General features: G+C 58.8%; 2 protein-coding genes and 1 long non-coding RNA gene across 8 annotated transcripts in view; 2 read left to right on the top strand and 1 right to left on the bottom strand.

Annotated features, from left to right (window-relative positions):
* KDM5B (lysine demethylase 5B) overlaps nt 1–2,664 on the top strand; it is a 73,805-nt gene extending 71,141 nt beyond the window's left edge. For all 4 annotated transcript variants that reach the window (XM_086343068.1, XM_086343066.1, XM_086343069.1 and 1 more), the window contains 2 exons: nt 156–476; nt 923–2,664. In XM_086343068.1, the coding sequence (XP_086199194.1) occupies nt 156–476; nt 923–1,060 (459 nt within the window). In that variant the 3' untranslated portion in view covers nt 1,061–2,664. The remainder of the gene's footprint in view (nt 1–155; nt 477–922) is intronic.
* Nucleotides 2,665–9,759: 7,095 nt separating this feature from the next.
* LOC147355998 (uncharacterized) lies at nt 9,760–14,925 on the bottom strand. 2 transcript variants are annotated; one of them, XR_015142567.1, is made up of 4 exons: nt 14,587–14,925; nt 14,133–14,300; nt 13,251–13,358; nt 9,760–12,985 (listed from the first exon to the last, which is right to left on the bottom strand). It is a non-coding gene; the product is annotated as an uncharacterized LOC147355998 (long non-coding RNA). The 2 variants fall into 2 exon arrangements; XR_015142566.1 differs by having other exon boundaries at nt 14,119–14,300; nt 14,587–14,767.
* Nucleotides 14,926–15,574: 649 nt separating this feature from the next.
* Nucleotides 15,575–26,022, top strand: part of SYT2 (synaptotagmin 2) — an 83,560-nt gene continuing 73,112 nt past the window's right edge. Inside the window, exon 1 of one of the 2 annotated variants that reach the window (XM_086343041.1) lies at nt 15,575–15,762. The gene's annotated coding sequence lies outside the window, so the exon portion shown is untranslated. The remainder of the gene's footprint in view (nt 15,763–26,022) is intronic. The other variant, XM_086343047.1, reaches the window with a different exon arrangement.

Here is a 26,022-nt window from a genome sequence, read left to right as displayed (position 1 = left end):
CCTGTGGGGTGGGGTGGGCGGGCAGGGCTGGGAGCGGGGGCAGCCTGTCTTGGTTTCATGGGGCGCACCTGTTGCTCATGCCTGTGGGTGTTGACACGGCAGCTTTAGTGAGAGGCAAACCACGTGCTAAACTGGGCTTGCCGTCTTCCACCCAGAGTGACGGCTGCCGAGGGAAGCGAGATGGAGCCAGCAGCCTCGAGAGCAAGCTGAAGAGACGCCTGGAAAGAGAAGGCCTCTCCAGTGAGCGGTGGGATCGAATCACCAAAATGCGGGCCCCCAAAAAGAAGAGAATCAAACTGAGCCACCCCAAGGACACGGACAGTCTCAAGTTAGAGAGAGAGTGTAGCTATGAGTTGGCCCCCTCTGCCGACACGCAGTCCCTGCCCTCAGACTCGTCCTCCTCGGAGCAGGAGGACTCTGAGGACGAGGACGCCATCTGCCCGGCCGTGAGCTGCCTGCAGCCAGAAGGAGATGAGGTCAGTGAGGTTTGGGCCATGGAGGACGTGCGTTCCCTTAACTCAGAACCCTGCGAGCGCCAGCTCGCCCGGCCGGGTCTCTCTCCTGCTTACCTGCCTTGAGCCCATCTGAGTGGATTGCTCACCCTCCCCTACTGGTGTCTCTGCTCTCACAGCGCTCCTGGGTCTCCTCCCTTTTCTCGAAGAAACTCTTCCTCTGCCCTTTCCTTTCCTGCTCCTCCGGCTCTCGCCACCCGGCACTCAGAAGGTGGGGGGGTGCTGCTGTCGTCCCTTTGCTTACTTGTCACGGGGCGGCCTGTCCTCGCCCCGCGCAGCCACCACGTGGAGAACAGCTCAGCCTGCTCGCCTGGGCTGCCGTGCTGGAGGTCCCGTGAGGGGCAGTGGCTGCCCTGGCTGCCGGGCCTCTTCTCCCCTGAAAACCCCGTCTCCCTGCTCTCTGTAACCAGGTGGACTGGGTCCAGTGTGATGGCAGCTGCAGTCGGTGGTTCCATCAGGTCTGTGTTGGTGTCTCTCCCGAGACGGCCGAGGAGGAGGACTACGTGTGCGTGCGCTGTGCGGAGACGGACGTGCCGGGCCGGAGATAAAACCCGCAGAGCCCTCCTCGGTCAGGGCTCGGCCCGGGGACTCCCAGTTTCTCAGCAAAGCTGCAGGACTGGCGTTCAAACCAGCCTGTGAACGGTGCTATTTCTATTCCTTACGGGATCATTTTTCCAGAACTCTTTGAAAAAAAGAAAAAAAAAAACGACAAAAATTTTTTGACACTTTTTGTATTTTTTTCCTTAAGAGCTGTTTGTGGTTGTTGAGGTTTGAAACGCTGACTGTTTTTGCAGGGGTTCCCAGCAGTTTGGAAGGATTGGCGCTTGCACCTTTTCATGTACAGCATTAAAATCTTACCTCTTCCTGGGGTTTACCGGCTGAGTCCAACTCGGTTTCAGTGCCCAGAAGGGCCCAGTAAATCCTCATTTGAGGAATTTCTCTCTCGTTTACTCTGTTACCATATTGGGGAGCTTAAGTTTTTCACTTTTGAGGTTTTTGTTTGTTTTCTTTATCCACTTTTGTTTTCCCTGGTAGACTAGGTTTATTTATCTAAGCAATAACTTCCATGTTGGTTTCAGTGGCTGGAATTAAAACCAAACCAACTTCCAAACGGTGTGTGGTGCTTTAGCATCTGGCGGATGTCAGAACACGGACGTCTGGCTTCTGGGGTCACTGGTGAACTGGTGACAGAAGAGGCTGCTCCCTAAGCACCTGTCACAGCTGTGCTGGCTCCCCACCCCCCAACCCCCCGCCTGCTCATTTGGAAGCTTGTATCAAGTGTTGCGGTTTATAATGTGGAATAAATCCTTGGTCCTAACATAACACTACCTGCTGGTTATTCAGAGCCATCAGCCTACAGCTGCTTCTGCCCCTACCTGTGGGCCGTGAAGAACCCGAGGAGGGCTTGCTTTTGCCTCTGCCCAGCCAGGCGACAGCAGCAGCTGGTGGTAGCCTACAGATATTAGGGAATTCTTCTGTATCCTGCTCTGTCTGGTGGGCCACATGCCTCCAGTCCCCATTAACAAAGACCCCCCTTCCTCCTGTCTTCACGCACCAGAACCTGTCTTGAAAGCCATCCTGTTTTTAAATAAGCTTTCTCAGAATGTTGGCAAATCATTCTGTCCCTGTGTCAATTCCAATCCTCAGATGAGCCCTCCTTGGGGGAATGATGTCTTTATTATATTTAAATTGACAGGAAGTTTGGTTTCGGGTTAGGAACTCAGAAGGCAGAGTCAGGAGAGTGCATCCTCACGGAGGCCTAGGAGAAGGTGGGTCCAGGGAGCACTTGTGAGCAGCCAGGCTCCCCTCCCACTGGCCTTCCTGTCTCTGACTCGCTGCTGTTCCCGATCGTAGGTGGGTCCCAACCTTTGCACACGATCGTAGGTGGGTCCCAACCTTTGCACACCTTTTCTTCTCAGAGGACCCACAGTGGAGAAGATGTTCTGGTGAACAGACTCTGACTTGCTTTTCCTGTCCTGTTGCTAATACCCACTTTCCCCACATTCTATAGCCATAAACCTGAAGATGGGTAGAAACAGCGGTCTTTAATAAAACAACAAAAACAGCAACAGCAGTCTGTGATGTAGCAGAGATTTACATGTGTACTACTCCCTTTTATGCAATTCAGATAATTAAATCTCTTTAAGAATGACTGAAGCGTCTGCAGTTTTCCCAGAGTTGTCGCCATATTTCTCCTTACCTTATGGGTCTGTGGGGCCAGTGGAGGAGACTGTCCGGGGCACGGCCTGGCGGTAGAGCAGTTTGGGCCTTTTTGTTTAATTCGCATGTAGTTGATCTACAGTGTTGCACCAGTCTGCTGGTCTTGGCCTTTGTAAGTGTCCAGATCCTTAGAGCCCCTGGCGTTGGTGCAGGATGCTGACTGTCCCAGTTCCACAGAGAAAGGAAGCTTAAGGCCACACTGCTCCTGGAATAGAGCCTTGCCTGTGGAGATCTTCTCTGCCCGTCTGGGCTGCCCTGCTCCTGCCCTGCCAGCTTTTCTTCTTCACCTGGAGGGCTGTACATGATCCCTGACAGTAGCATCCTTGGTGCTAGAGATTCTCTGCCCCTCGGGGATGGGGGGCAGGAGTGTGTGTAAGCTGTCCCTCCCCGGGTGAGACCACCGACCTTTCGTACACGATGGTGCTGCAGTTGGGGGCGTGTCGCGGGCTCACTGATAGCTGCTGGTGAGGAACCTGGCCTGCTGCGTCTTCAGCCCTCCCCGCACCACCTCTTGCCCGCGTGGCTGTGCAGCGTGAAGATGCAGACCTCCTGGTCACCCCTGTTAGGGACGCACCACGATGCTGGCAGTCGTGTGAGCTCTGAGGCTGCAAAGACAGTCACACAAGCGAACTGACAGCTTCCTGTCTCTGGTCTGCAGCCACTTGAGGAGGAAGAGGGCCGAGTGCTGAGTGAGACTGGCGTCTGAGCTGGGAGGGCCTGTGGACGGAGCGCCTGGTGCGCCGCCGCCTCTGGCGGCCGGGGCTGCTCGTGCAGCACGGTGGACCTGCCTGTGTGTAGACTGCCCTGGAGGAAGACGGGTTTGGGCGGTCTGTGAGGAAGGTCTGCCTCTCTACTCTTCATTCCAGCGCCCTGGGCGTAGGGGCTTGCTCACCCTCAGAGTGAACCTGAAGCCGGAGATGCCGCCTGTGCTTGGGGTTGACGGAAGCCTGCTGCTTGGTGCCTGTGAGCGCTAGCGACAGGAGGCAGAGGCGCTGGTGAGGTTTGGGGTGCTTTGGCAGAGGTGTGACGTGCGACACACTTACTTTGCTAGCACATCCACCATAGAAAGGAGCACGGCCTTTGGGTGCCTGGACGGGGGTAAGCCTGTGAACAGAGTGGGTGCCTCCTGCACTGGGTGAAGCCTGGCTTCTCCACCTCTGGTTGAACTCTTGTCACAGGCCCCTGCCTCTCTGTCTTGCTGTGATCTTGATGGATAACGCAGCATTCCATTTACACCCCCTTGCGGCTGGAACCCGCCTTGGTTGGAGTTCACTGCCCGTGGGTGGTGTTCCAGGCTAAGTCCTTTCAGGGTTTCCCAGCTTGTGACAGACTGGAATGGACCACAGATAACCGTGTCCTGTAACGGGGGGCAGAATGCACAGCAAGGGTCCGTGCCCGTTGCCGTTTAGTCACTGTGCCAGTCTGTGCTGGGCATTGGCTTGTGTTAGAAAGGCCTTTCCTTGGTGGAAAGATGCGGACAGCACATCCCTTCCACTGGACTTGACCGGTTGGGGAGAAGCACTGAGGAGAGGTGAGGAGCCCGGTGCGCCGCCCTGAGCAAACAGGGGGATGGCTCCCGCCCTCCACCCTCCCGTCCAGCACATGGCTCCTGAGAGCCCCTCTGCTCCTCAGGGCAGTCCCTGAGAAGCTCCCTGGACAAGACCTCGTGTGAAGTCACACCACCGTAAATCCAGTTCCAAAACATAGAGTCCACGTGTAATGTGTGCGTTTCACTTCTTCCAAATCGGTGTGTACTCTGCCGTGTTTCAAGACTGCTCACGCAGGCGTTTAACCTTCCTGCCGGGGGCGTGGAGCCTGCAGACGGTGGCCCAGCCTGCTCTTCTGTCCTGGGCTACTTGCACTAGGAGGAGGGGCGCGCTGTGCTCTTATTTTTAGGAGGACTCACTGAGTTGGATGGAGGAGTGTGATTGCGAGGTCGTGGGCCTGGTTCAGGTGAGTGGAAGCCAGAGGACTATTCTGTTTTCCTTGAACTGGAACACAGGAGAAAGTTAATGGCTTTTCTCAGGGAACATGGTTATGTGCTCTATGGAAAATAAATGCCCAAGACACAGTCTCCCTGGAAGCAAATGCAGCTCCTACAAGCTGAATGTCGGGGACGCGGCGGGGGCTCAAGCAGCGGCTCCTTTCTGCCCGTGATCCCAGCACGAACACACACGGGAGGCCCCTCGTGTGCAGGCCAAGGACTGGGGGTTGGATAGTTTATCAGAACGTCAGCGGGTGAAAAAGGGACGCTTCCTGTTCCCTAAGTCCTGTGTTCATCCACTTAAGAGACTAAAACTGAGGAAATCACAGCCTGGGGGCAAGGGCTTTTCTCCACAGTGATCGCCATGCATTATCTACGATTTTCAGTTTGGGCTTCCATTAAAATGGATAAAGAATTGAGACCTCGTGTGAAGGAATTTGACTTTCAGAATTCAAATACTTTTTCTGCAGTCTTCTATAAGTTTCACCCATACCAAATTTAACAGCAACTTTATAAGCAGTTCTGTCTAGTTTTTATAAAAGCAACTCTTTATACTCAGTGGTTTATAGAATGACAGACTTTCCTGGTGGTACAGTGGAGAAGAATCTGCCAGCCAGTGAGGGCACACGAGTTCGATCCCTGGTCTGGGAAGATTACAGATGCCTCAGAGCAGCTAAGCCTGTGCACGGCAGCTACCGAGCCCGCACACCCAGAGCTGCGCGCCTCGGCAGGAGCAGCCGCTGGGACAAGAGCCCCACGCGCCACAGCGACGAGTGGCCCCCGCTGACTACAAGTAGACAAAGTGAGCGCCGTAACCAGGGCTCAGCACAGTCAGAAATTCAGATCGTCTGAAAATCGTGACTACAGCTTGGAATAGGCGAGACCAGAGAGGGCCAGCTGTAGGCCCAGAGAGTCCGGGCTGGGAGACCCTGCGTGGCGAGCTGCGTGTCCTGCCCTGGTCCAGCCCTGGTGAGGCTGCAGGCTCCTGGGACCCTGCTTGGTGCCCTCTGGCCGGGGCCCACCGAGGCTTCTGGTCTCAGAGCGGGTGGTGAGCATCCCGTCTCGTGTGAGAGAGCCAGCACGTGGCAGCCCCAGGAACCCCGGTGGGGTGAGCCTCCTGGGCCTGTGCCTGCTCTAAGCGAGAGCTCTGAGCACATGCCTAGGGCTGGGAGCCCACTGCATCGCTCTGCCCCAGCCCCGACGCAGGGGCTGGGGTCGAGCAGGACGACCTCGCTCCCAGTATCGATGGGACACGAGCCCTGTGGCCCTGGTGGTGCGGGGCTCCAGGTTCTTCACGAAGCTCCCCTTTCCCCGTGGATAGCAAGGACAACGGCAGTAACGTGTCTGTGACTGCTGGACTTAACCACACGCCTCTGTGGGTGCCAGTGAGGCCAGGGTCTGCTGGGCACACACCTCCCAGCTTTGTCACGCTCGAGACGGTCTAGTTGAGCTTGCGGTGGACATGGCTGCCTGGCCTGTTTCCTGCGCTCTAAATTTCCACCCTCCACCCCCACCTTCCAAGAAACTTCAAGGAGCAGGAGTGAGCAACTTTGAGGGTCTTACTGCATCAAGGCGGAGCAGGGCCCAGAGAGCAAGGCAGAGGCCGCTGAGCAGGAACCAGGAGGTGTTCCTGGGAACCGAGCACTCGGCCAGCAAGGCCCTGGCCACTGCCCAAGATTCCCAACCCCGCACCGCCTGCTCCTGGTGCTGGCAGAGGTTTCCCTGGTTGGATTGGCCGGGAGAGAGAAAAATAGGGGCTTAGTCTTTGGGATTCTTCAATGTTACTGAGGCTCCCACACCTGCTTCCCAGCTTCAGTCTTTGGAAGATGGGGAGAGCGGGATTAGGGACCACCATTTACCTGGCAGAGGTCTGCACTGTGCTGATGGGGACCCTCCCTGTGGCTTCCTTCCCCCAGAGCCCCTCCTAGACTGCCCTCTGGAAGCAGCGTCGGAGTGTGTCTTGCTCGGGAGCCAGACCCAAGCCCGTGTCCTGGAGACAGCCAGACCTTCCTGCTGTGCTGGGACCTGCACAGCACGGAGTGCTCCACGGCCACCAGGTGCCGTTCCTCGGGCTTCTCTGACCCGAGGAGCTGTTTCTCTGTGGGTGTGGGACCTTCACCCTTAGCTTCAGAGCTTGAAATTGGAAGCAGGTGGGTAGTAGTTGAGAGGGGAACCTCCAGGTTCCTGTGAAGGCTGTGCCCCCAGCCTGGCTTTGTCCCGGGTGACAGCAGCTGAAGTGAGAGGCGGCCCTCAGGACGGGCCTGCAGGGCTGTTGGGGGGCGGCAGGGGGCGGCAGAGGGCTGGTGCTGGGCCACGGTCCTGCCAGGTTCCTGAGCCCGGCCTCCCCGGTGCCGTGCGCCTGCAGCCTAGGTCCCTTAGGGATCCGGCTCTGTTCGGGGGAGACTCCGACGTGGCCTTGAGCTGGGCCCTCAGGCCTTCTGCCCAAGCGCCCGTGGGCCTAGTTCTGGGCTCCATGCGAGGTTAGTAGATTTGTGGCGTACAAGAACTTGGATGCTCTCCCTGAGAAGCTGAGTCCAGGGCGGAGGGGCTGGGGCTTTCTGGTCTTGGCCTCACGACTGGTGGAGTCAGGAGAGCCGCCCTTGGGTTCTGTCACCCCACACTGACTGTGCAACTGTGCTGAGGGGAGGCCGGGCCCACTCACCTCCCCCAGCCCCACCCAGCCCCCACCTCAGAGCCCTCTGAGCAGGGACAGGTCTTGCCTCCGAGGGGGACCCTTGGGTACAGACTCTGCGGTGAATGGAGGAGACGTCTTCAAGGACCCCCCGCGTGACCAGGAGATGTATGTGGTGGGGGGGGGGGGGTTGGCAAGCAATGATAAGAAACAGGCCAGCACAGCCCTTCATACGTGCTGGGTGCTCTCCGAAAGCTGAGCCTGCCTTCACGCTCTCTCCACAGCCTTCTGTGCGGCCAGCACCACCGTCGTCTCCCAGGTGACGTGCAGCCGCTAGGACTGAAGGCCCTCCAGCCGGGGCTCACGCCCAGACAGTCAGGGTGCACAGTCTGGACCCATACACACACGGTGACAGCCTCTGTGTCCTCTTAAGCCTGGCCTTTGGGGGGTGTGGCTCCCCAGGGCCACAAAGAATTCCTAAACACTCCTCTACAAGCTCCTGAAGCCCTTAAAGCTGTGGGTTTTCTCCCACCCCCAGTGCAGTGCAGCCTATAGGAGCCTTGGAGAAATGACAGGACGTGGTTTTTCTCCTAAACTGGTTTGCTTAATTCAGACAGGTGGGAGATGCACTTCAGCTGTCTTATTAAGGTCCAGGTATCTGCAGCTTCAGGGTGCAGGGACCCTGCTGATGGGGGGCATCTCCCCCCTGGCACTCTGCCCTCACCCTGCACCTCCTCCCATGGTTGGCAAAGGCATGTCACTTGGCACAGGCCAGGCATATCCACTGAGATCCTGACAAGTGAGCAGGAGAAAACAAGACCTTCGGTGACGGGAGGGCGGCACGTCCAGGTGACGGGCCTGGCCTCAAGCAAGGCTCTGGTGGCCGCCTTCTCTGGACAGAAGCCCCATCAACGCCCACAACCCAGAAGAAAAGACCCAACTCGCCACGCCGCTCATGGACCTGACTGCACACACACAGCAGTATTTCAGACCAGAGGCAGAGCAGACACGCCAAGCCCTGCCCCAAAGACGAGGCTTGGGCTCAGGTCCTCTCCTTCCTGAATCTTGCTGTGGGTGGGCCACAGGCTGAGTGAGGAAGCTTCCAGGCTCACTGTGTCCTTGGGAACATCCGTCTGCCTCTCTGGGGCATATGAGGACAGCCATCGTGAAACTTGCTAGCCAGAGGCAGCAGTGACAAGCCCCGGCTGCAGCGCAGCCCCTCTAGGTGCCCCCCCGCCACAGTCCCGTGAAGTGAGCTCACCGCTTAGTACCGGAGCCTGCGGGCGGCGAGCTGAGCCCAGCTTGAGATTGAACCCAGGCAGCTGGGCACCAGAAGCCACAAGGGCCAGTTCCACCTGCAGGCCCCCTTGGGCAGTCAGCAGGGGAGGGGGCCAGAGTGGGTTGACCGGGCTCCTATGTGTAGATGCCCTCAGTGGCCTCTGCTCACTGCCGCAGAGAACCTGTGAAGAGAACCTGAACGACCTGTCTGAGCCCACCTGCCTTAGCCGAGCCCTCGGCCCTGACCTTGCGTGACTCCCCGACCCCGGCACAGCGGCCCCCTTCCTGCCACTGAAACGTCGTGGCCGCCTGTTGTCAAGGCCCTTCCCAGGGTCCCGCGGCCCCCGCCCCAGCCGCAGCGCCTCAGCAGCTGCTGAGGTCTCTGTTTGACGGACACACGACACCCTGCTGCCACCCTGACCTGCTGCTGCCATCTGGAGGCTCCAAGAGGCCACCTGGGCCAGTCGCTGCAAGACTCCTGCCATCCGCCCGGGGAGTCGGGGGTCTCAGGTGCCACAAGCCACGGGGGGTGGGCCAGTGTCAGCCTTGGCGCTCCCAGCCCCTGGCAGGTGCCGGACAGACAGCATCTCCGCTGGGGGATGGGGTTAGGGCACACGGGTGAGGCTGCAGTCGAAGGTGTCTGGCTTGCTGCAGACGTGCAGAGGCCCAGGGAAGGGCAGCGGGGCAGCCTGGGACACCCTGGCCGGCCAAGCGTCTGTCGAGGCCTCTTCCCCCTCGACGGCCTCTGCACTGCCGGCTGCTCTGAGACAGCCTCAACGCACGGACACTTCGTGGACTGGGAGATGTAAAGGGCCCCGAGGGAATTATTTAGAAAGGGTCTCAGCTGGTTTGCTTCTCACCCCCCTCGATGGTGGGTGTCCTGTGTCCTGAGAGCGGTACTTGCCCTCAGGAAAGAAGGGTTCACCTGGTGTGGCTCCCAGCTTGGAGCACTCAACAGCACACAGCCCCTTCCGTGCATTTCTGGATTCAGGGAAGACAGGGGCTGTCTGGGGAAGGAGCGGGGTAGCTCAGGAGAAGCTGCTCCTCGACTGCGGTGTGGGGGCCTCCGCTCAGAGGCATGCACTTACCTGGGACACCAGACTGGCAGGTGCTTCGCTGACGAAGGAGGAATATAAAGATAAAACTGAGTGTTTATTACTATTCCCTTTCAAAAGAAAAATCATGTTTACTTCCAGAAAAGTTAGATCAAAGAATGTAAAAAGAGGAAGTCCCTATGATATTCATGAGGTCCTGTGATCTGATCAAATCTGAGATCATCATCTTTGGGATTTATTTCACTTCCTCTCTATGCCAGGTATGGTCCTGAGAATCTTAAGATGACTTTTCTAGCAGTATAAAATTAGAGAGAAGTCCTCCTCCACCCTCCCTATCTTGTGGTATTTGAGTTTTATTGGACTCAGTTGTTAAAACTTAATTGTTTTCGTTCATTGCATGGGGAATAAATAGTTCAGTCGCTCAGTCGTCTCTGACTCTTTGCGACCCCATGGACTGTAGCACGCCAGGCCTCCCTGTCCATCACCAACTCCTGGAGCTTGCTCAAACTCATGTCCATCGGGTTGGTGATGCCATCCAACCATCTCATCCTCTGTCGTCCCCTTTTCCTCCTGCCTTCAATCAGGGTCTTTTCCAATGAGTCAGTTCTTCGCAATCAGGGGGCCAAAGTACTGGAGTTTCAGCTTCAGCATCAGTCCTTCCAATGAACACCCAGGACTGATCTCCCTTAGGATGGACTGGTTGGATCTCCTTGCTGTCCAAGGGACTCTGAAGGGTCTTCTCCAACATCACACTTCGAAAGCATCAATTCTTTGGCACTCAGCTTTCTTTATAGTCCAACTCTCAGATCCATACATGACTACTGGAAAAACTATAGCTTTGACTAGACAGAACTTTGTTGGCAAAGTAATGTCTCTGCTTTTTAATACGCTGTCTAGGTAGATCATAACTTTTCTTCCAAGGAGCAAGCATCTTTTAATTTCATGGCTGAAGTTGCCACCTGCAGTGATTTTGGAGCCCCCAAGATAAAGTCTGTCACCGTTTCCATTGTTTCCCCATCTATTTGCCATGAAGTGATGAGACCGGATGCCATGATCTTCGTTTTCTGAATGTTGAGTTTTAAGCCAACTTTTTCACTCTCCTCTTTTACTTTCATCAAGACGCTCTTTAGTTATTCTTCACTTTGTGCCATAAGGGTGGTGTCATCTGCATATTGGAGGTTATTGATATTTCTCCTGGCAATCTTAATTCCAGCTTGTGCTTCATCCAGTCCATCATTTCTCATGATGTACTCTGCAGATAAGTTAGATAAGCAGAGTGACAATATACAGGCTTGATGTACTCCTTTCCCGATTTGGAAAGAGTCTGTTCCATGTCCGGTTCTAACTGTTGCTTCTTGACCTGCATACAGATTTCTCAGGAGGCAGGTAAGGTGGTCTGGTATTCCCATCTCTTGAAGAACTTTCCACAGTTTGTTGTGATACAGTCAAAGTCTTTGGCATAATCAGTAAAGCATAAGTAGATGTTTTTCTGGAACTCTCGTGCTTTTTCGATGATCCACTGGATGCTGGCAATTTGATCTCTGGTTCCTCTGCCTTTCTAAAGCCACCTTAAACATCTGGAAGTTTATGGTTCACATACTGTTGAAGCCTGGCTTGGAGAATTTTGAGCATTACTTTACTAGTGTGTGAGATGAGCGCAATTGTGCGGTAGTTTGAGCATTCTTTGGCATTGCCTTTCTTTGGGGTTGGAATGAAAAGTGAACTTTTCCAGTCCTGTGGCCACTGGCATATTTGCTGGCATATTGAGTGCAGCACTTTAACAGCATCATCTTTTAGGATTTGAAAGAGCTCTGCTGGAATTCCATCACCTCCAATAGCTTTGTTCCTAGTGGTGCTTGCTAAGGCCCATGTAACTTCACACTAAAGGATGTCTGGCTCTAGGTAAGTGATCACACCATAGTGGTTATCGGAGTCATGAAGGTCTTTTTTATATATTCTTCTGTGTATTCTTGCCACCCCCTCTTAATATCTTCTGCTTAAGTCCATACCGTTTTTGTCCTTTATTGTGCCCATCTTTGCATGAAATGTTCCCTTGGTATCTCTAATTTTCTTGAAGACATCTCTAGTCTTTCCCATTCTGTTGTTTTCCTCTATTTCTTTGCACTGATCATAGAGGAAGGCTTTCTCTCTCCTTGCTGTTCTTCGGAACTCCACATTCAGATGGGCGTATCTTTCCTTTCCTCCTTTGCCTTTTGCTTTCTTCTCAGCTGTTTGTAAGGCCTCCTCAGACAACCATTTTACCTTTTTGCATTTCTTCTTCTTGGGGATGGTTTTGATTACCACCTCCTGTATAATGTAACAAACCTCTGTCCATAGTTCTTCAGGCACTCTATCAGGTCTAATCCCTTTGATCTATTTGTCACTTCCACTGCATAATCATAAGGGATTTGATTTAGGTCAAGCCTGAATGGTCTAGTGGTTTTCCCTACTTATTTCAATTTAAGTCTGAATTTGGCAATAAGGAGGTCATGATCTGAGCCATAGTCAGCTCCTGGTCTTGTTTTTGCTGACTGTATAGACCTTTTCCATCTTCAGCTGCAAAGAATGTAATCAATCTGATTTGGTATTGACCATCTGGTGATGTCCATGTGTAGAGTCTCTTGTGTTTGTTCATCACATGGGGAATAAATAATTATAGTTCACTTAGCCAGCTTCCTGGAGGAGTTGGCCTTCACTGACTGCTTAGACACCTTTTTTTTTTAATTAAAATTTAAGATATGCGAATTATGTGATACTTAACTTTATCCGTGTTTCATTTTTTGGTTCCATCTAATGAGTTAATGTCTTTGGTATTAAAAGCATTTTTATGCAATAGCTAAGAAATTAAGTGGAGTTGAGTATGAAATATATTAGTGTAAGTCAAACTAAAATACCTCTAAACCTGGTGTGTCTACAAATCAGGTCAGATGAAGGTCACTAAGACCTGAGCGGCAGGAATTGCACAGAAGTTTTAAAGCCCTTTGCTCTCTCATAAGCAGGGAGGCAAGTGCCTCAGTGGAAGCTTCACCAAAGTTTGCTGAATTATCAGAAGCAATGCAAACTGCTCCAGAGACTGACGGGGTATATGGGGCGTGGGGGGTGTAGCTTTGGGGGCACATTCGTGTTGGGAGGGGTGTGAGGAGAAAGCAGAAGCCGGGAGCTGCTGAGGCCTGTGAAGTGATGGCCGGCTTGCCCCGCTGGCTCTGCTCTGTCTGCTCGAACGACAACAGCAGAGCTTTGGAAGATTCTTGAGGCAGAGACATCCCCAGAACACAGTGGGGGTGCAATCCAAGTGCCAGCAGACCTGTGAGAGATGGAGATGGGCACAAGCAGGATCATTTAAGCAGCTGAGCGGCCAGTGGGTGGGTGAGGGTGCAGGGGGTCTGGGTCCCCAGGGAGAGCAGTGATGGGGGTGATGCCACCTCCCTCTGGCCTGCCTCTGGCTTGAGACAATTGGAAATGAAACAGTAGGAAGCTCTGTTCAGCAGAAAGTGGTGAAGCCGAGTAACCAGGGGATTGTAGGCTCGTTCTCCCTGGAGAACCCTCAAAATTAGGCAGCCCTCTCCTACCTTCATGGGTTCAAATGGTATTGCACAGAGACAGAGCGATTGCCTTGATGACCTAGTTGAGCAGCAGTTCAGCGTCTAGGGTTGACCACAGGCTCTTCTTTCAAAGGACTAACAGTTGGAAAGCAAAGTAGTAACACGGGTGGGTGGTGGGCGGTGGGCGTCCCTCCCACCCTTCTCTCAGCTCCAGAGCCTGGGGAATGGGTGCCAGGGGTGCTGAGCTCCCAATCATGCTTGTAGCCGACACTACTGGTCCTGATGGGTTAATGCAGAGGCCGTGGCCAGGAACGTCGCATTTTTCATTAAACCAAACTGACTACAGCCTAGACTCTAAATAGTCTGGGAGGCAGGCCAGCTCCCTCTGCCCCTGGGTTCTGGGATCATTTAGGAGGAGCCCTGACAGCAGGTGACACAGGTTTTGACTGGAGTGTAGGCAGTGAGGCAGCCCAGTCGGCTTGGCTGGGTTCTGTGCCAGGAGACTGCAGCCCTCTCTCTCGCCTGCATCCTGCAGATGCGTCACCAGCTGGGGAGCAGGAAGGACAACCCGGGCCCTCCAGCGAGGCAGCAGGTCCTAGGATGTCGGCCAGGGTGGGCAGCCTGAAGGTGTCAGCTCAGATGCCTCTCGTGGTCTGGATTCAGATTCCACTGCCCCTTGCTCTGTGCGTGGGGGTGACCTCCAGGCCTCCGGCAGGCGCAGCTTCAGTCTCATCAAGGACCCCGCAGGCCTCCCATGCCCTTGAGGCAAGCTGGCTGTGACAGCCTCCATGAGTGATACGAAAAAGCCCTGCTCCTCCCCCCGCCCCCCTCCCTCAAAACTTACTTTCTTTCTGCTCCACCCCCACCCCTGGCCCCGCTCGGTATTCCCCCTCACTCGGGAAGTGTTACTGAGAACTGAGGTCAGGTCAGGCGCATTCTGGCGGGAACCTCTCTGGGCATCTCTGGGAGAGGCAGATACTGCCCTCTGGTGATCAAGTTGACTCCAGGAGAGCTCGTGAAGATTCAGATATTCCAGATGCCGCAGGAGTTCCAGGTGCGGAGCCGCTCCTCCCAGCCCTGGAAGGGAGAGCAGCAGCTGGTGCTTCCCACCCCGCCCCTTCCATGCCTCCACTGACTATCTGCCGCTACTTGGCCATAGGACCATTTGGGGGCTGTTTGCTCCCTGCAAACCACCCCAAACCCACCTCAGTTCTGAGGCCAGTCCGTGTGGAAAGCCCTGTCGTGTGATAATTGGTCCTCTGCTTTGTCCCTCCCACCTCCCCGTGCTTCTCCCTCACCTACGCTGTTCTCTGACCCGCTCCAGGCACCTTTAACACCTCCCAAGGGTCCTCCTCTTCCTCACCAAAGCTCGAGGCTCAGAAACCCCTCCCTCCAGGTGACAACTGCAGGTGGAAGTGACCTTCCGAGGAGGAGGACGGCGAGGAGAGGGGCTCAGAGACCCCAAACGGCTACCAGGGCTCCTGCGGCCAGTGATGGCGCCTCGAGCTGCAGTGGGTTTGGGACGTTGAGGGGGAGCTGGCACAAGAGAGACAGCCGCTCTCGGGTGAGGACCGCGAGGCCCGGCTCCCGGTCCGACCCTTCCTGACCTTGAGCAGGAGTCCGGAGTGGGCTCTGAGAGCCCAGAGATGCTGCGTGTAGGGCACCCGGGTCCGCCCGGGGCAGGCCCGCCCCCGCCCCGCCCCGCCCCTCCTCTCCCGCCCCGCCCCACCCCGCCCCGCCCCACATGGTTCCCTCCCCCTCCCCCGGACTCTGCCCGCTTCTGGCAGGTTCCCACCTCCAGCCGGTCACCGCCCGCTTCGCGGGCCCCGACTCCACTTCCTCTCGCCCCTCCGGGCCCCGCCCTCTCCCCGGACTCCGCCCCTTCTTGACAGGTTCCCACCTCCTGCCGGGCTCCGCCCCTCCCCGACCATCCGGGCCCCGCCCTCCTGGCTCCGCCCCCACTTCCCGCCCCGCCCCTCCTTCGGGCCACGCCTCTGCCCCGCCCCTCCCCCCTCCCCGCACTGCAGCGCGCTCCGCGTGTTGCGAACCTCCCTCGCCTTCTGCCCGTCTCCGCCCGGCCCCGCCCCACCTCTCCGGCCCCGCCTCGAGCCCCCTAACCCGGGCCCCGCCCTCGGCCCCGCCCCTCATCCGGGCTCCTCCCCCACTTCCTCACGCCCCTCCACCGGGCCCCGCCCCCGCCCCCGCCCCCACCCACTCCCGGCACTGCAGCGCTCTCGGCCGGTCGCGCGCCTCCCTGCCTCCTGCCGGTCTCCGCCCCGGCTCCGCCCCACTTCCTCCGGACCCCGCCCCGGCCCCGCCCCCATCACCTCCCTGCACTGCAGCGCGCTCCGCGGGTCGCGCGCCTCCCTCGCCGCGGCGCAGGCTGCAAGCTCAGCAAGTCTTGCGGCAAAGACACTCCGGCCGAGTTGGGGCCGGGGCGCCGCGGGACTCCGGGCCGAGCGGACGCCCCCTCGGCCGTCGCCGGCAGCCCGCTTGCCCTCACTTCGAGGACGCGGGTCCCTCTTGGCTGGCCACCCCGGTGAGTCGTACCGCCGCGGTGAGGGGCGCCGACCGCCTCCTCAGAAGTTTCTGCTCCTCACCCAGGGGCCGCGGGTGGGGTCCGCTCCCGGGGCGGGCGGTCGCGGAGCTTTGAGGCCGAGGGGCCCGGGTGCCCGCACCGTCCTTTGGGGGAGTTTGCGCGCGTCCAGATGAGGCGTCTGGGGAGCCGGACTCGAGCGGCGCGGAGCCACTGCTCTGCGGGTTTGGGGCGGGAAGAGGGGGCAGCTTCCGCCCTGTGTCCCCCAGGACGAGCTACGGAGCAGAGGGCCGGGCCCACTCGGCTGCGCCCCCGGGCTCTGCGCCCCCGACCCTCTTCCCGCGCCCCCGACCCTCTTCCCGCGTCTCGGAGACGTCCCCACTCCCGTCTCGCCCACCCCTGCGCGCGTGAGCGGTCTTCAGCCGAGGTTCTCCTTGCCCCCACCTCAAGCTTCGGGGACCCCCGGCCCCGCCGTCGTGGGGGGGAAGCAGGGAGGATCCTGAGCTCCAGGAGGTAGAGACCCTGGGTCGGGGACACGGCGCGGATGCAAACCACGGGGGTGGTCTGCAATCGAGGGTCCGGAGGAGCTGGGCCAGGGATGCGAGGGGGTGCAGGCACCCCTCACCTCTTCCAAATCTCATGACTCAGCAGACCTAGGACGTCCCGTCGCGCTGCAGCCCTCCCCCGCGCTGGGCAGCACTCCCGCCACCAGGCAGCTCTCCCCCCACTGGACAGCCCAGCCCTCCTTCCAGCTGGGTACCCAGGCCCAGGAAGCACAGACAGCCCCTTCCTCTCTCTGGACCCCTATCATTTACCCCTACCTCCGCCTCTGTTCCTGCCCCGAATCTGGGCACAGAGTGGTTATTTTTTAACTCCAGAGACATGGCTTATCTCTTCTCCTTCCCTATTTTCATACCCACACTCCACAGGTGCAGCCAGGACACCCCCAGCCCATGGTGTGGGGGCACCAAAGCCTGGTCTCTCCCTCTGCAGCACGCCCCCTCCCCAGTCAGGGAGAGGAGAGTTGCTTTCCCTGGTGGTGGCAGAGATACAGGAGCTCAAGGACAAGGAGGCGCTGACCCAGGAGGGGGCACTGCAGTGAGAAGAGAGGGCTCCCTGCCTGGAGTGGGGTGGGCTGGGGGACAGGAGGACCTTAGGATCTGGGGACACCCAGAGAGAGGAAGGTGGGCTAGGGTCTGACGGGGAGCTGGAGGGCGCCCTCCCGGCCCCACTGCCACCCTGAAGGGAGGCTCCATGTGTAACAGCGTGTCCTCAGCCCATGGAACCGGCCCCTGGGAACCTGGGCACTTCATCAGAGGATGTGACCATTAAGAGCAGGGCACCCTTAACCCTCCCAAGTCATCTCCCCCTGCTTAGGGCCACCTCCGATCTCCAGGCTGCATCTCTGTTACCCCTAGAGAAGCCAGAGAGAAGAGCCGTGCCCAGGGCCCCTAAGGCCCAGCCCGGGGGCCAGTGGGAGAGGCAGGGCAGCTCTGATGCAGTGGGACGTGCCTGGTGTCCTGGTGAGCTGCGGCCTGGCAGGCCCTGCAAGCTGCAGCATGGGTCTGGGCTCCCAGGTGAGTCAGCACCAGGGGTCCTGGCCAGGCACACTGCAGCCACCCAGGGAGCTTGGCCTGGGCCCCTGCTCTCCACGACCCTGGGGCGTGACCAGAGCTGCCCCAGGGGTCCTCTCCCTGGGCTCCTCTCCTCCGGGGACCAGCCTCTGCCAGGTTGGCTCTCAGGCAGATGCCCCAGGGGGCTTAGCTTTTTCTGGGCACCTCTTGGGCTTAAGGTTCGCAAGCTCCCCTTCTCCAAGGAGCTGGGAGCTTCTGGAAAACTGAAGCAGGAGAAAGAGATAAATGTTCCATGTCTAGCCTCACGTGGACCTGGCCCCTGTCCCTGGGAGGAGGAGCCCAACTACTCTGCTGAGAGTTTCGTCCAGCAGTCCAGGGCTTTTTTTAAGGCAACAGCTTTTAGGTTGGGGGGGCGGATTATGCAAATACAACGTTCAGTGTTTCAGCTTCAGGGCCTGCTGCCCACACACAGATCAGGACCAGGAAAGGTGCTGGTGTTTCCCCACAGAAGAGCTTGCGGCTGGCTTCATCTCCTGACTGCTGCTGGCTTTATCCCGGGCACAGCGCGTACCTCATTGCACACCTGCAGGGGCAGGGAGACCCTTTCTGGAGCTGGGGCCGGACTCTGACCTTACACTGTGGCCTTCTGCCCTTGGGCGGCTTCAGGCAGATGCCACAGGGCTGTCCCTGGTGCGGCACAGACCTGCAGAAGCCCCTTCCCTGCCCTCTCCAAGCTAGTACTCCCCGCCCCAGGCCAGTCTGGCCTCTCGTGTCCCTTCAGTCTCTCCCCGGGTTCTGACATCTCTCAGCTGGGACCCCTCAGAGAGCAGGCGGAGGGAGTTGGGGGGGATGGTTAGGATGGTGGGAAGGAGGCTGGGGCTCTGGGGCTGGGAGAATGGCTCTTCGACCCCTCCCAGGCAGAGCGCCCCCTCCCCGGGCACAGTGTCCTCGTGGGTGGTCAAAGGCTGTGGGAGAGGAGGAGCTGTTTCACCTGACGCTGCAGCTGGGTTGTTGGACTGGGTTGTTGGATGGTCCCGACATTGGGTCCAGCTGCAGCTGGGCTTGCTTTTCATAAGCCAGACAACTCAGGGGTCAGGTTGATGTGTATACGCTTTCCGAACCGAAACAGCAGCCACAGGGACAGTCGTGGGTATTTAGTCGGTACAGGGGGGTGTTGACATAGGAAGCAGGCATGCGTGCACGCCAAGTCACTGCAGTTGTATTCGGACTCTTTGTGACCCTATGGACTTGCAGCCCGCCAGGCTCCTCTGTGCATGAGATTCTCCAGACAAGAATACTGGAGAGGGCAGCCACATCCTCCTCCAGGGGGTCTTCCCGACCCAGGGATCAAACTCCTGCATTGTCAGGCACGTTCTTTACCATTAGCGCCACCTGGGAAGCGCAGAGGCTGGGAGCCCTACAGGCCTGGGTTCAAACCTCCAGGCCACGAATTACAGAGCATGACTATTAATTCAGCCAGTGCTTATTGGCGAGGCCTGCCCTGCGCCTGGCTCTGTTCCACTCACTGTGGACACAGCACACAGCCCCCGGCCAGTTTAAACTTTGTGTTCCGGGGGCCAAGGCAAGCTCCTCAGCCTCCTGCACAGTAGTTTCTGCGTCATTCTGCCTTTGGTTTTTGAGAGTCTGCTGTGTGCTTGGTGCCGGCAACGAAACAGACCTGGTTGCTGCCTTCATGGCCCTTACAGTCCAACGAGGAACGCAGACAGATAACTACATAGATGATTAACCACACCATGACAGGTGTTAGGCGAGCACACAGGTTGCTTAGAGAGCATATAATGGGGTGACCCGACCCCCTCTGGTGGGTCTCATCTGTGAAAGAGAGCTAATGACACTTGGCCACACGGTAAGTAAGCTCTCAGCAAGTGGTGACTGTTCACACGTCCCACCGGACAGACAGAATTCCGAATTCCCTACATGAAGCATCATCGCACAGGCACCCAGCTCACACTGCTCCTCCACCGGTCGGGGGAACTGGGGTCCGGGCCCGCATACCCCGAGCAGGAAGCCTGTGGGCTCCTTTGGGGAGAGTCCCATCACAGATGTTGGTCTGAGGCACTCACGCTGACCATGGGCGACTCAGTCAAACCCTGCTCTCAGTCTCCCTGTCTGCTGAATGGAGATGAAGCTCACGTGGGTGACTCCGGCTCTGGGGAGGATTAAACGAGCTCATTCCTGTAGCGTGTTTGGAACAGTGCGGAGCGTGGTGAATGCCCGCTCAGCGCCTTGTCATTATCAAGTTGCTTCTGCGCACAGACCAGACTTTTTCTGGGTTCCCCAACTGAGGGGAGCCCTTCCCCGACCCTCACCCCCAGCATTTTTTTTTTTTTTTTCAAAACTCAATAGAAGGACCGGCAGCTGTCACTTCCTCAGAGGCCATTCCACTGTCTCACCCCTCCGGCTTTCAGCCTTCCCGGCCGTGTCTCACCAGAACTTAATTTCTGGGAAGGGTTTGTCCCAGAATCCTTGATTTTCACCCCTGCACTAATGGTTCAGGGGGTGGCCAGAGTGATGGGTAAATTTGGATCCTTGGCCAGTGGCTGTGAGTCTGGACTGCGGGGGAGCCCCTGGCCGCCAGCCCCTCCTCTGAAGACGTCTGAGCTTCAGCCAGGTGTCCAAAGTCACCCACCAAGAAGGACCCCCAAATGCAAGGGCCACAGAGGGGTCCCGAGGCTCCCTCCTTGGAGCACCTCATTGTTGCCCACCTGTCTGGCCCGGAGACCATCTGACCAGACACCAGGCAGGGGCCAGCCCTGGCCGCTTAGGGAAGTGGGGCATCAGTTGCTGGGGCCACTATAGTGGCCACTGAACCTCAGGGGTTTGGTGTCACCAGGCAGCCCCAGACTGGGGGTCTGGCTGCGCTTGTAAAGTCAGGACAGGTTGTCTCTGGCTGCTGGCCGGGCCTTGGAGCTCAGCGTTCTCTGCGGGGGACACGGAGCCGGGTGCCCACCCGCTGCTTCAGGTTCCCCCTCCCTGAGTCTGCCCCCACGGTGAACAGCCTGCAGCTCTGTCCCTGCGGCCCTCAGGGCAGCCTTCACAGCCTCTGCTGCCCCGTTTCACAGTGAGAGGATAGACTCCCGGACAAGTTCCATGACTCGCTCAGGATCTCAGAGCACCTGCTTGGGGCAGGGGGCAGCTCTGGACCCTTCCGGCCGCGGCAGCTGATCGCTCAGAATGTTCCTCCATCAGCCACTCCTCCCCACCTTCCCGCTGTTCCACCTGTGCGGGTCCTCAGGGAGGAGAAGAAGGCAATCAGGCATCAGATGCCTGATGGAATTGTTGGGGTTGAGTCAGCCTCCTCCCCTGCTACGGGGTTTCGTGGGACTGGCTGTGGAGCTTTGGCGGCCTCAGGAGCACCTGAGCTTGAAGGGGTGGCGGGGGGAGCCGCGGTGGGTGCATCAGAGGGGTGCTAGGGGCCCGGCCTCAGCAGCCTTACCTGACAGCCTTGGCACCAGAAGCCTTCACAAGGTCATGATTCGGTAATTACAGGCTTCCTCTGACGGCTGGGACATAGGTCTGTGCACACCTGTGTGTGTGTATACACACGTGTGTGCATGCCGCCTGGTGCTCGTGCATACTGGGGGCTCTGGGGACCGAGAGGGAGCTGGGGTCTGGTTGGTGTCTGACTGCCCCTCCGTCCAGGTCTGAGAAGCCGGGATGCTTGTGGGACTCACAGCTCTGCTCCCAGGCTGGCCAGGCGGGGGCGGCTGGACCCCCCACCGGTCCCACTGCCCCTCTTCCTTCCGCTCTCAGTGTGGACGGAGGCCCAACGGTGCTGGGAGGCTGGGCCTCACCGCGCCCTCTCCAGCAGCCTGGGGGCGCCCACAGGGTGGCGGGGCGGTGCTGGGCCCCGAGATGTTCCCTGCCCAGGACAGCTGCCCACCAGAACCAGGTTTCCTCAGGGTGGGCAGCCCTCCATTCCCTCCGCAAGAAGCCAGGAAGCCTGAGACCCTCATCCGGCCCTCTGGGACCAGGGTAGGACTGTGGCCGGGTTGGGGGCAGCTCCCCTCAGGCGTCTGTGGGGAGGGCGCCTCTGCATGGAACGGGGCACCCTAAGGCCACGGAGAGCCCTAGCAGGGCTTCCAGAACTGGGCTCATGCAGTGGCCCCGGGGAGTCAGCAATTAGGGAATATTGCAATTAGCGTGTAATTCCCCCATTCCATGCATTTGTATGGAGTGTAGTGGCTGCAACTGTGAGCCTGGCCCTAGGGAGACGGGAACACAGAAATGAATGGGGCGGGGCAGGGTGGGGGGTGCAGGGAGGCACTCAGCCCTCCCGCCCCCCGCAGGCCATGCGTGAGGCCCAGCGGCCCGCAGCTCTCCTAGGCGTCCTGCTCACCTTGGAGCAGGTGGGCATGGAGCAGGCTGCCTGGCGGTCGGTTTCCGAGGGAGGGCAGAGTCATAGCTGATGGGCGTGGGGAGGGAAGGCGTGAGCAGGCGGCCCCTCCCGACGACTCTGCTCTGAAGTGATGGCCGCGGGTCGGGCGCCTCCTCCCTTTGGAAGCTGACCGAGGGAGCCGCTTTCCTGCTGCTGCAGAGAGGAAACCCTCTGTGAGCTTTGTGACCCCCTGGGTGAGCAGGAGAGCCAGCACGCTGTCCGTCTCCTGGGTCCTCCTCCTGGGTCCTCCTCCGTCTCCTCCATCTTCTGGCTCCCCTCCCCTCAGTGTCAGCCGTGCCCCCTGACCCGGCCCGTCTCAGGCCGGGGGCGGGCCCACGGGTTCCCTCTTACCACCTGGAGGGGCGGGTCCTGCCTGAGGGGTGAGGGTCTGGGGCTGACACCCAGCCTCCCACTGGGAGTCCAGGAAAGTGCAGGCACAGGCTGGCTCTCCCAGTTTGATTCTCCCCGGGGAGGAAAGGCACCGTTTTAATGAGGCCGCCCTGGATCTGAGTCAGGCCTGGCCTTGCAGGAGACAGGAGGCAGAGGGCAGAGGGGAGGCACAGTGGCCAGCTGGATTCGCTCGCTGATGCTGGGCACTGGGCTGCATGGGGCAGGGGCAGGGCAGCCGCCCCAGGTCTGAGCTTCCAGGGAGGCCCTGCCCGGGGAGCACAGGCGGTGAGAGCAGCCAGTCCTCACTCCTGCCAAGCCCGAGAGGCTCCCCGGCTTCCCCTGGGGTGTGGACAGTGAGCGTAGAGAGGGGCAAGAAGGGGTCCCCAGTCTGTGCCCCACGGTTGTGTGTCCTGTGGGTGAGATCTCGTGTGTGGCTGTAGTGGACGGCCCACGTGGGGACCAGCCTCTCATTGCAAAGTGGAGACTGACAGGCGGGATATGGACTGGGGCACCAGTCATGAGCTCCTGGGACAGCAGTTCTCAGCGTGCACCGACCTGGGGGGTGCAGGGGCCGAGATGCAGAGTCGGTGTCCCAGCCCCGGCGGGGATGAAGGCTAAGGGCCCACTTCCTCTTCCTGCACCATGAGCCAGGTGCGGGCGGGCCCATGATGGGCCCTGTGTCTGCACAGCTGCAGCTGCGACTCAGCGCCCTGGGCTCCAAGGTGGGGTGCACGGGAAGTCTTGCCTTCTGTTCTGTGGCTTTCACGGCTATAGCTCTGAGAGGCTGTGGTCAGATCACCCCAGGAGGGTGAGTGGAGCGTGGAGCCAGGAAGCCTGGAGCCACTGGAAGGGCGGCCTCCAGGTGAGAGTGAGCGCTGAACCGGAGGCCCCACGTCCTACTTGTGGTCACGCGTGGTGAGGGACCACCCTGGCACGTGGCTGCTTCCTGGTCAGCCATCCTGGGCTGCCTTCCAGAGTCCAGGAGTAGGAGGAGACCGAGACAGGAAAAGACAACCCCTCCCATGAGAGGGGTCAGCAGAGCAGTGTGCCCCTTTCTGGGGGTGGGTGTTCAGACCTGGACGTGCTCCACGGGGTTTTCCAGCTGCAGCGGAAATTCTTCGCTCTCCCAGCTCTGCCCCCTGTTCAGCTCATCCTCCCCATGCCCCCAAGGTGACTGGAGGGGGACCCGGGCTGGACTCGTGGGCAGAGAACTCAGTAGTGATCGGAGCCTCTCTAGGGCCACTTGGGACCCCCAGGGCTCAAGTTCTGTGGCCCCGAGTTCTGGCCTTAAAAAGATCCGTGGTGCCCCTCTCAGCCCACGTGGACTGGCTCCCCTTTCAGAGGGCAGCTCCCTCTTGTCTGGGTTTGGGGCACCTCCAGGTGTGTGGTCAGAGTGGGGAAGACCCACAACGCCACGTGTCACTCCTGCCGCAGTGTGGGCCGCTTGCCCGTGGGCCCTGGTCCCTCTTGCTCTCCTTCCTTGGAAATCGAGGATGAACTTGACCCTGAGGCTGTACCTTCAGACTGCAGCTCCTCCTGGAGTTGATCTGGGGCTGTGGGGCTGAGAGGCAGGGGCTGGCGAGAGGCGGTGAGCTGGTGTGTCCGGGTCAGGACCTGGGCCCTGCCCTGGTGACACATGCTTGGGGAAGGAAGGACGAGGGGAAAGGCGCGTATGAAAGCTTGTGGACTCATTCAGTCCTTTCAGCGGCAGGCTGGGCTCGCCAGGAGCAGGGGCCTCTCAAAGCAGCACTCAGCCTCAAGAATCCCTTCTGTGTCCCAGGCCTCTGGGGAGGGAGCGTCCTGACGCTGCCTGTTCTCTGAACTCAGTGTCAGAGGAGAGGCAGGGCCCTGGCCTGTAGCCCCGCACCCGTGTGCCCCTGGCCAGCCCCCAGGCCTGCACTCACTCACTCGTTCCCACAGGAGCGTCCACGGGCAGGCACCCTGCCAGGACCACGCAGGCCGGCCCTGCCCTCAGGGCCCTTACGGTCTCAGGGAACTGGGCAGTAAGCAAAAGAGGGTCACTTCATCACAATTATGGTAACTGGTGTGGAGTAAAGGCTGCCCAGTGTCCCGAGGGCTTACCATGGGGGCGCCCAGCACGTGGGGGTCGTGGGGCCCCACCCCGACTCACAGGCCGTGGAGGGGCCTTCTCCCCGGACGGGGGTCCCGCGGGCACCTGCGTGGTGCGCTCCGCCTGTGCAGTAGTGTGCGGCCTGCAGGGCAGTGGGGGGTCTGCGTTGGGGGCGGGCTCTGGTGCTAGAGGGACTGGGTCGCCTCTGCCACGGTTCCCAGGTGGCTTCCGGCGCTCACTGTCCCTCCTTGTCACTGCTCCTTCCTCTGTAAAATGAGGAGGTTGGGTGAGGAAATCCCGCTGGCCATCCTCAGAGCCCCAGGAAAGTGTCCGTAGTTTGCAGAGGCCAGACTGCCTTTCGTCCCCTGAGGCTGGGACAGGGATTTGGGACCAGGATGATTCTGTGACCCTCGCTGCGGAGAGCAGGGGATGGAGGCCAGGCCGAGTGCCCGGGGTCTCCCAGGTGGCCGGCATCGGAGGTGGAGATGGACGGGGCAGCCCGCGGGACTCGGGGTGGACATCAGGCAGCACTTTCCTGCCTGCTGCACTGAGACATCAGGCAGCTGTCCAGACGGGGGAAGTGAGGGCGTCAGACAGACACTCCAGAAAAGCGGAGAAAGAGCCTTTCGGGGAGAGTGTTTGTGTGAAGGCGGCGTGGCGGGTGACCTTCCAAGGTCTCCCCCTCAGACAAGTCTGTGGCTCCCTCCTCGCCTTGCCACTGATGTCAGCGCCGTCTGGGTGTCTCTTGGAAATGAGTTTTTGGGCATAAACTGTCCCCAGTTCACGTCCCTTGATGACACATGTGGCTAACTGTGAGTTGTCACACTCCATCACATCGAGCCCAATTACACCTTTGCTCTCTTGTCCTGCTGTAATGGAAATATGGCTTCTGAGAAGTGTATTAGTTGCTGGTGGTGTGATCGCTGGGGAGGCTGGGCCTGGGGGTGAAGGGAGGCCAGGGTATTTCATGCTTCAGACCCAGAAACGAGGGCGGGAGACAGACTCTTCGGGGAACCTGGGACAGTGCTGTCCCTGGAAACAGGGGCAATCAAATGCCCTCTCCAGGGACCTTTGTGTCCTTGGGCTTATTTTTTTGTCATTACCCGTGGCCACAGGTTCTCCGTGTGTATGTGGGTGGGGGGGCGGTCCGGTGAACCCCCACCCCACTTCCATGAGGGAGACTCTACGTGTCTTTAAAAATGATTCACAAGGTCAGAGAGGCCATAGGATTAACCTGACGTGTGAAGTATTTCAAGTGGTTGTGGAGGGCGTTTCTGAAGGGGAGTGTGGCTGGACATTGTGACAGAAGATGGAGCAGGTGGTGAGACTGCCTTCCAAGAGGAGGGGCAGGGCCGGGGTAGGTCTGGAAAGGGTAGGCTGACCAGCAGGCCTGCCGTGGTCCCAGGGTCTCTGCAGGTGTGGGGGGAGCCGAGGTCAGGTGGGTCACTGCGCTCAGTGAGGGGGAAGACGACGTGGGGTGGAGGGGCTTAGCAGGGCGATCAGCGCCAGATGTGGTCACGTGGTCACAGGCTAAGGGCGTGTGTGGGAGTCAAGGCTGCAGGAGGCCACGCAAGTGCCCCCTCCGCCCGCTCTGCTCGTTTAAACCCGGGAGGCTGGCGTCTCCTGCTGAAGTAGCTCTGTTTTGGATGCGGTCCATTCACAACTGCAGAATGTTTGCCCTGCAAAAGCCACTATCACTCCACCCTAGGGTTGAAGGGAGTCGAGAGCCAGGTCCCTGAGGAATATGGCTTCTCGGTCTTTCAGCAGGGACTCCAGTCTGGGGCTCAGGATAGACTCAGCCCCCTCTTTTCAACACAACCTTGGTATCT

Source organism: Bos grunniens, chromosome 16 (genome assembly GCF_055505025.1).
Source record: "Bos grunniens cultivar Pamir isolate PY7600 chromosome 16, Bosgru_T2T1.0, whole genome shotgun sequence".
Classification (NCBI taxonomy): domain Eukaryota; kingdom Metazoa; phylum Chordata; class Mammalia; order Artiodactyla; family Bovidae; genus Bos; species Bos grunniens.
Note: the sequence above shows the minus strand (reverse complement) of the source record. Positions and strands in the feature narration are given on the sequence as shown.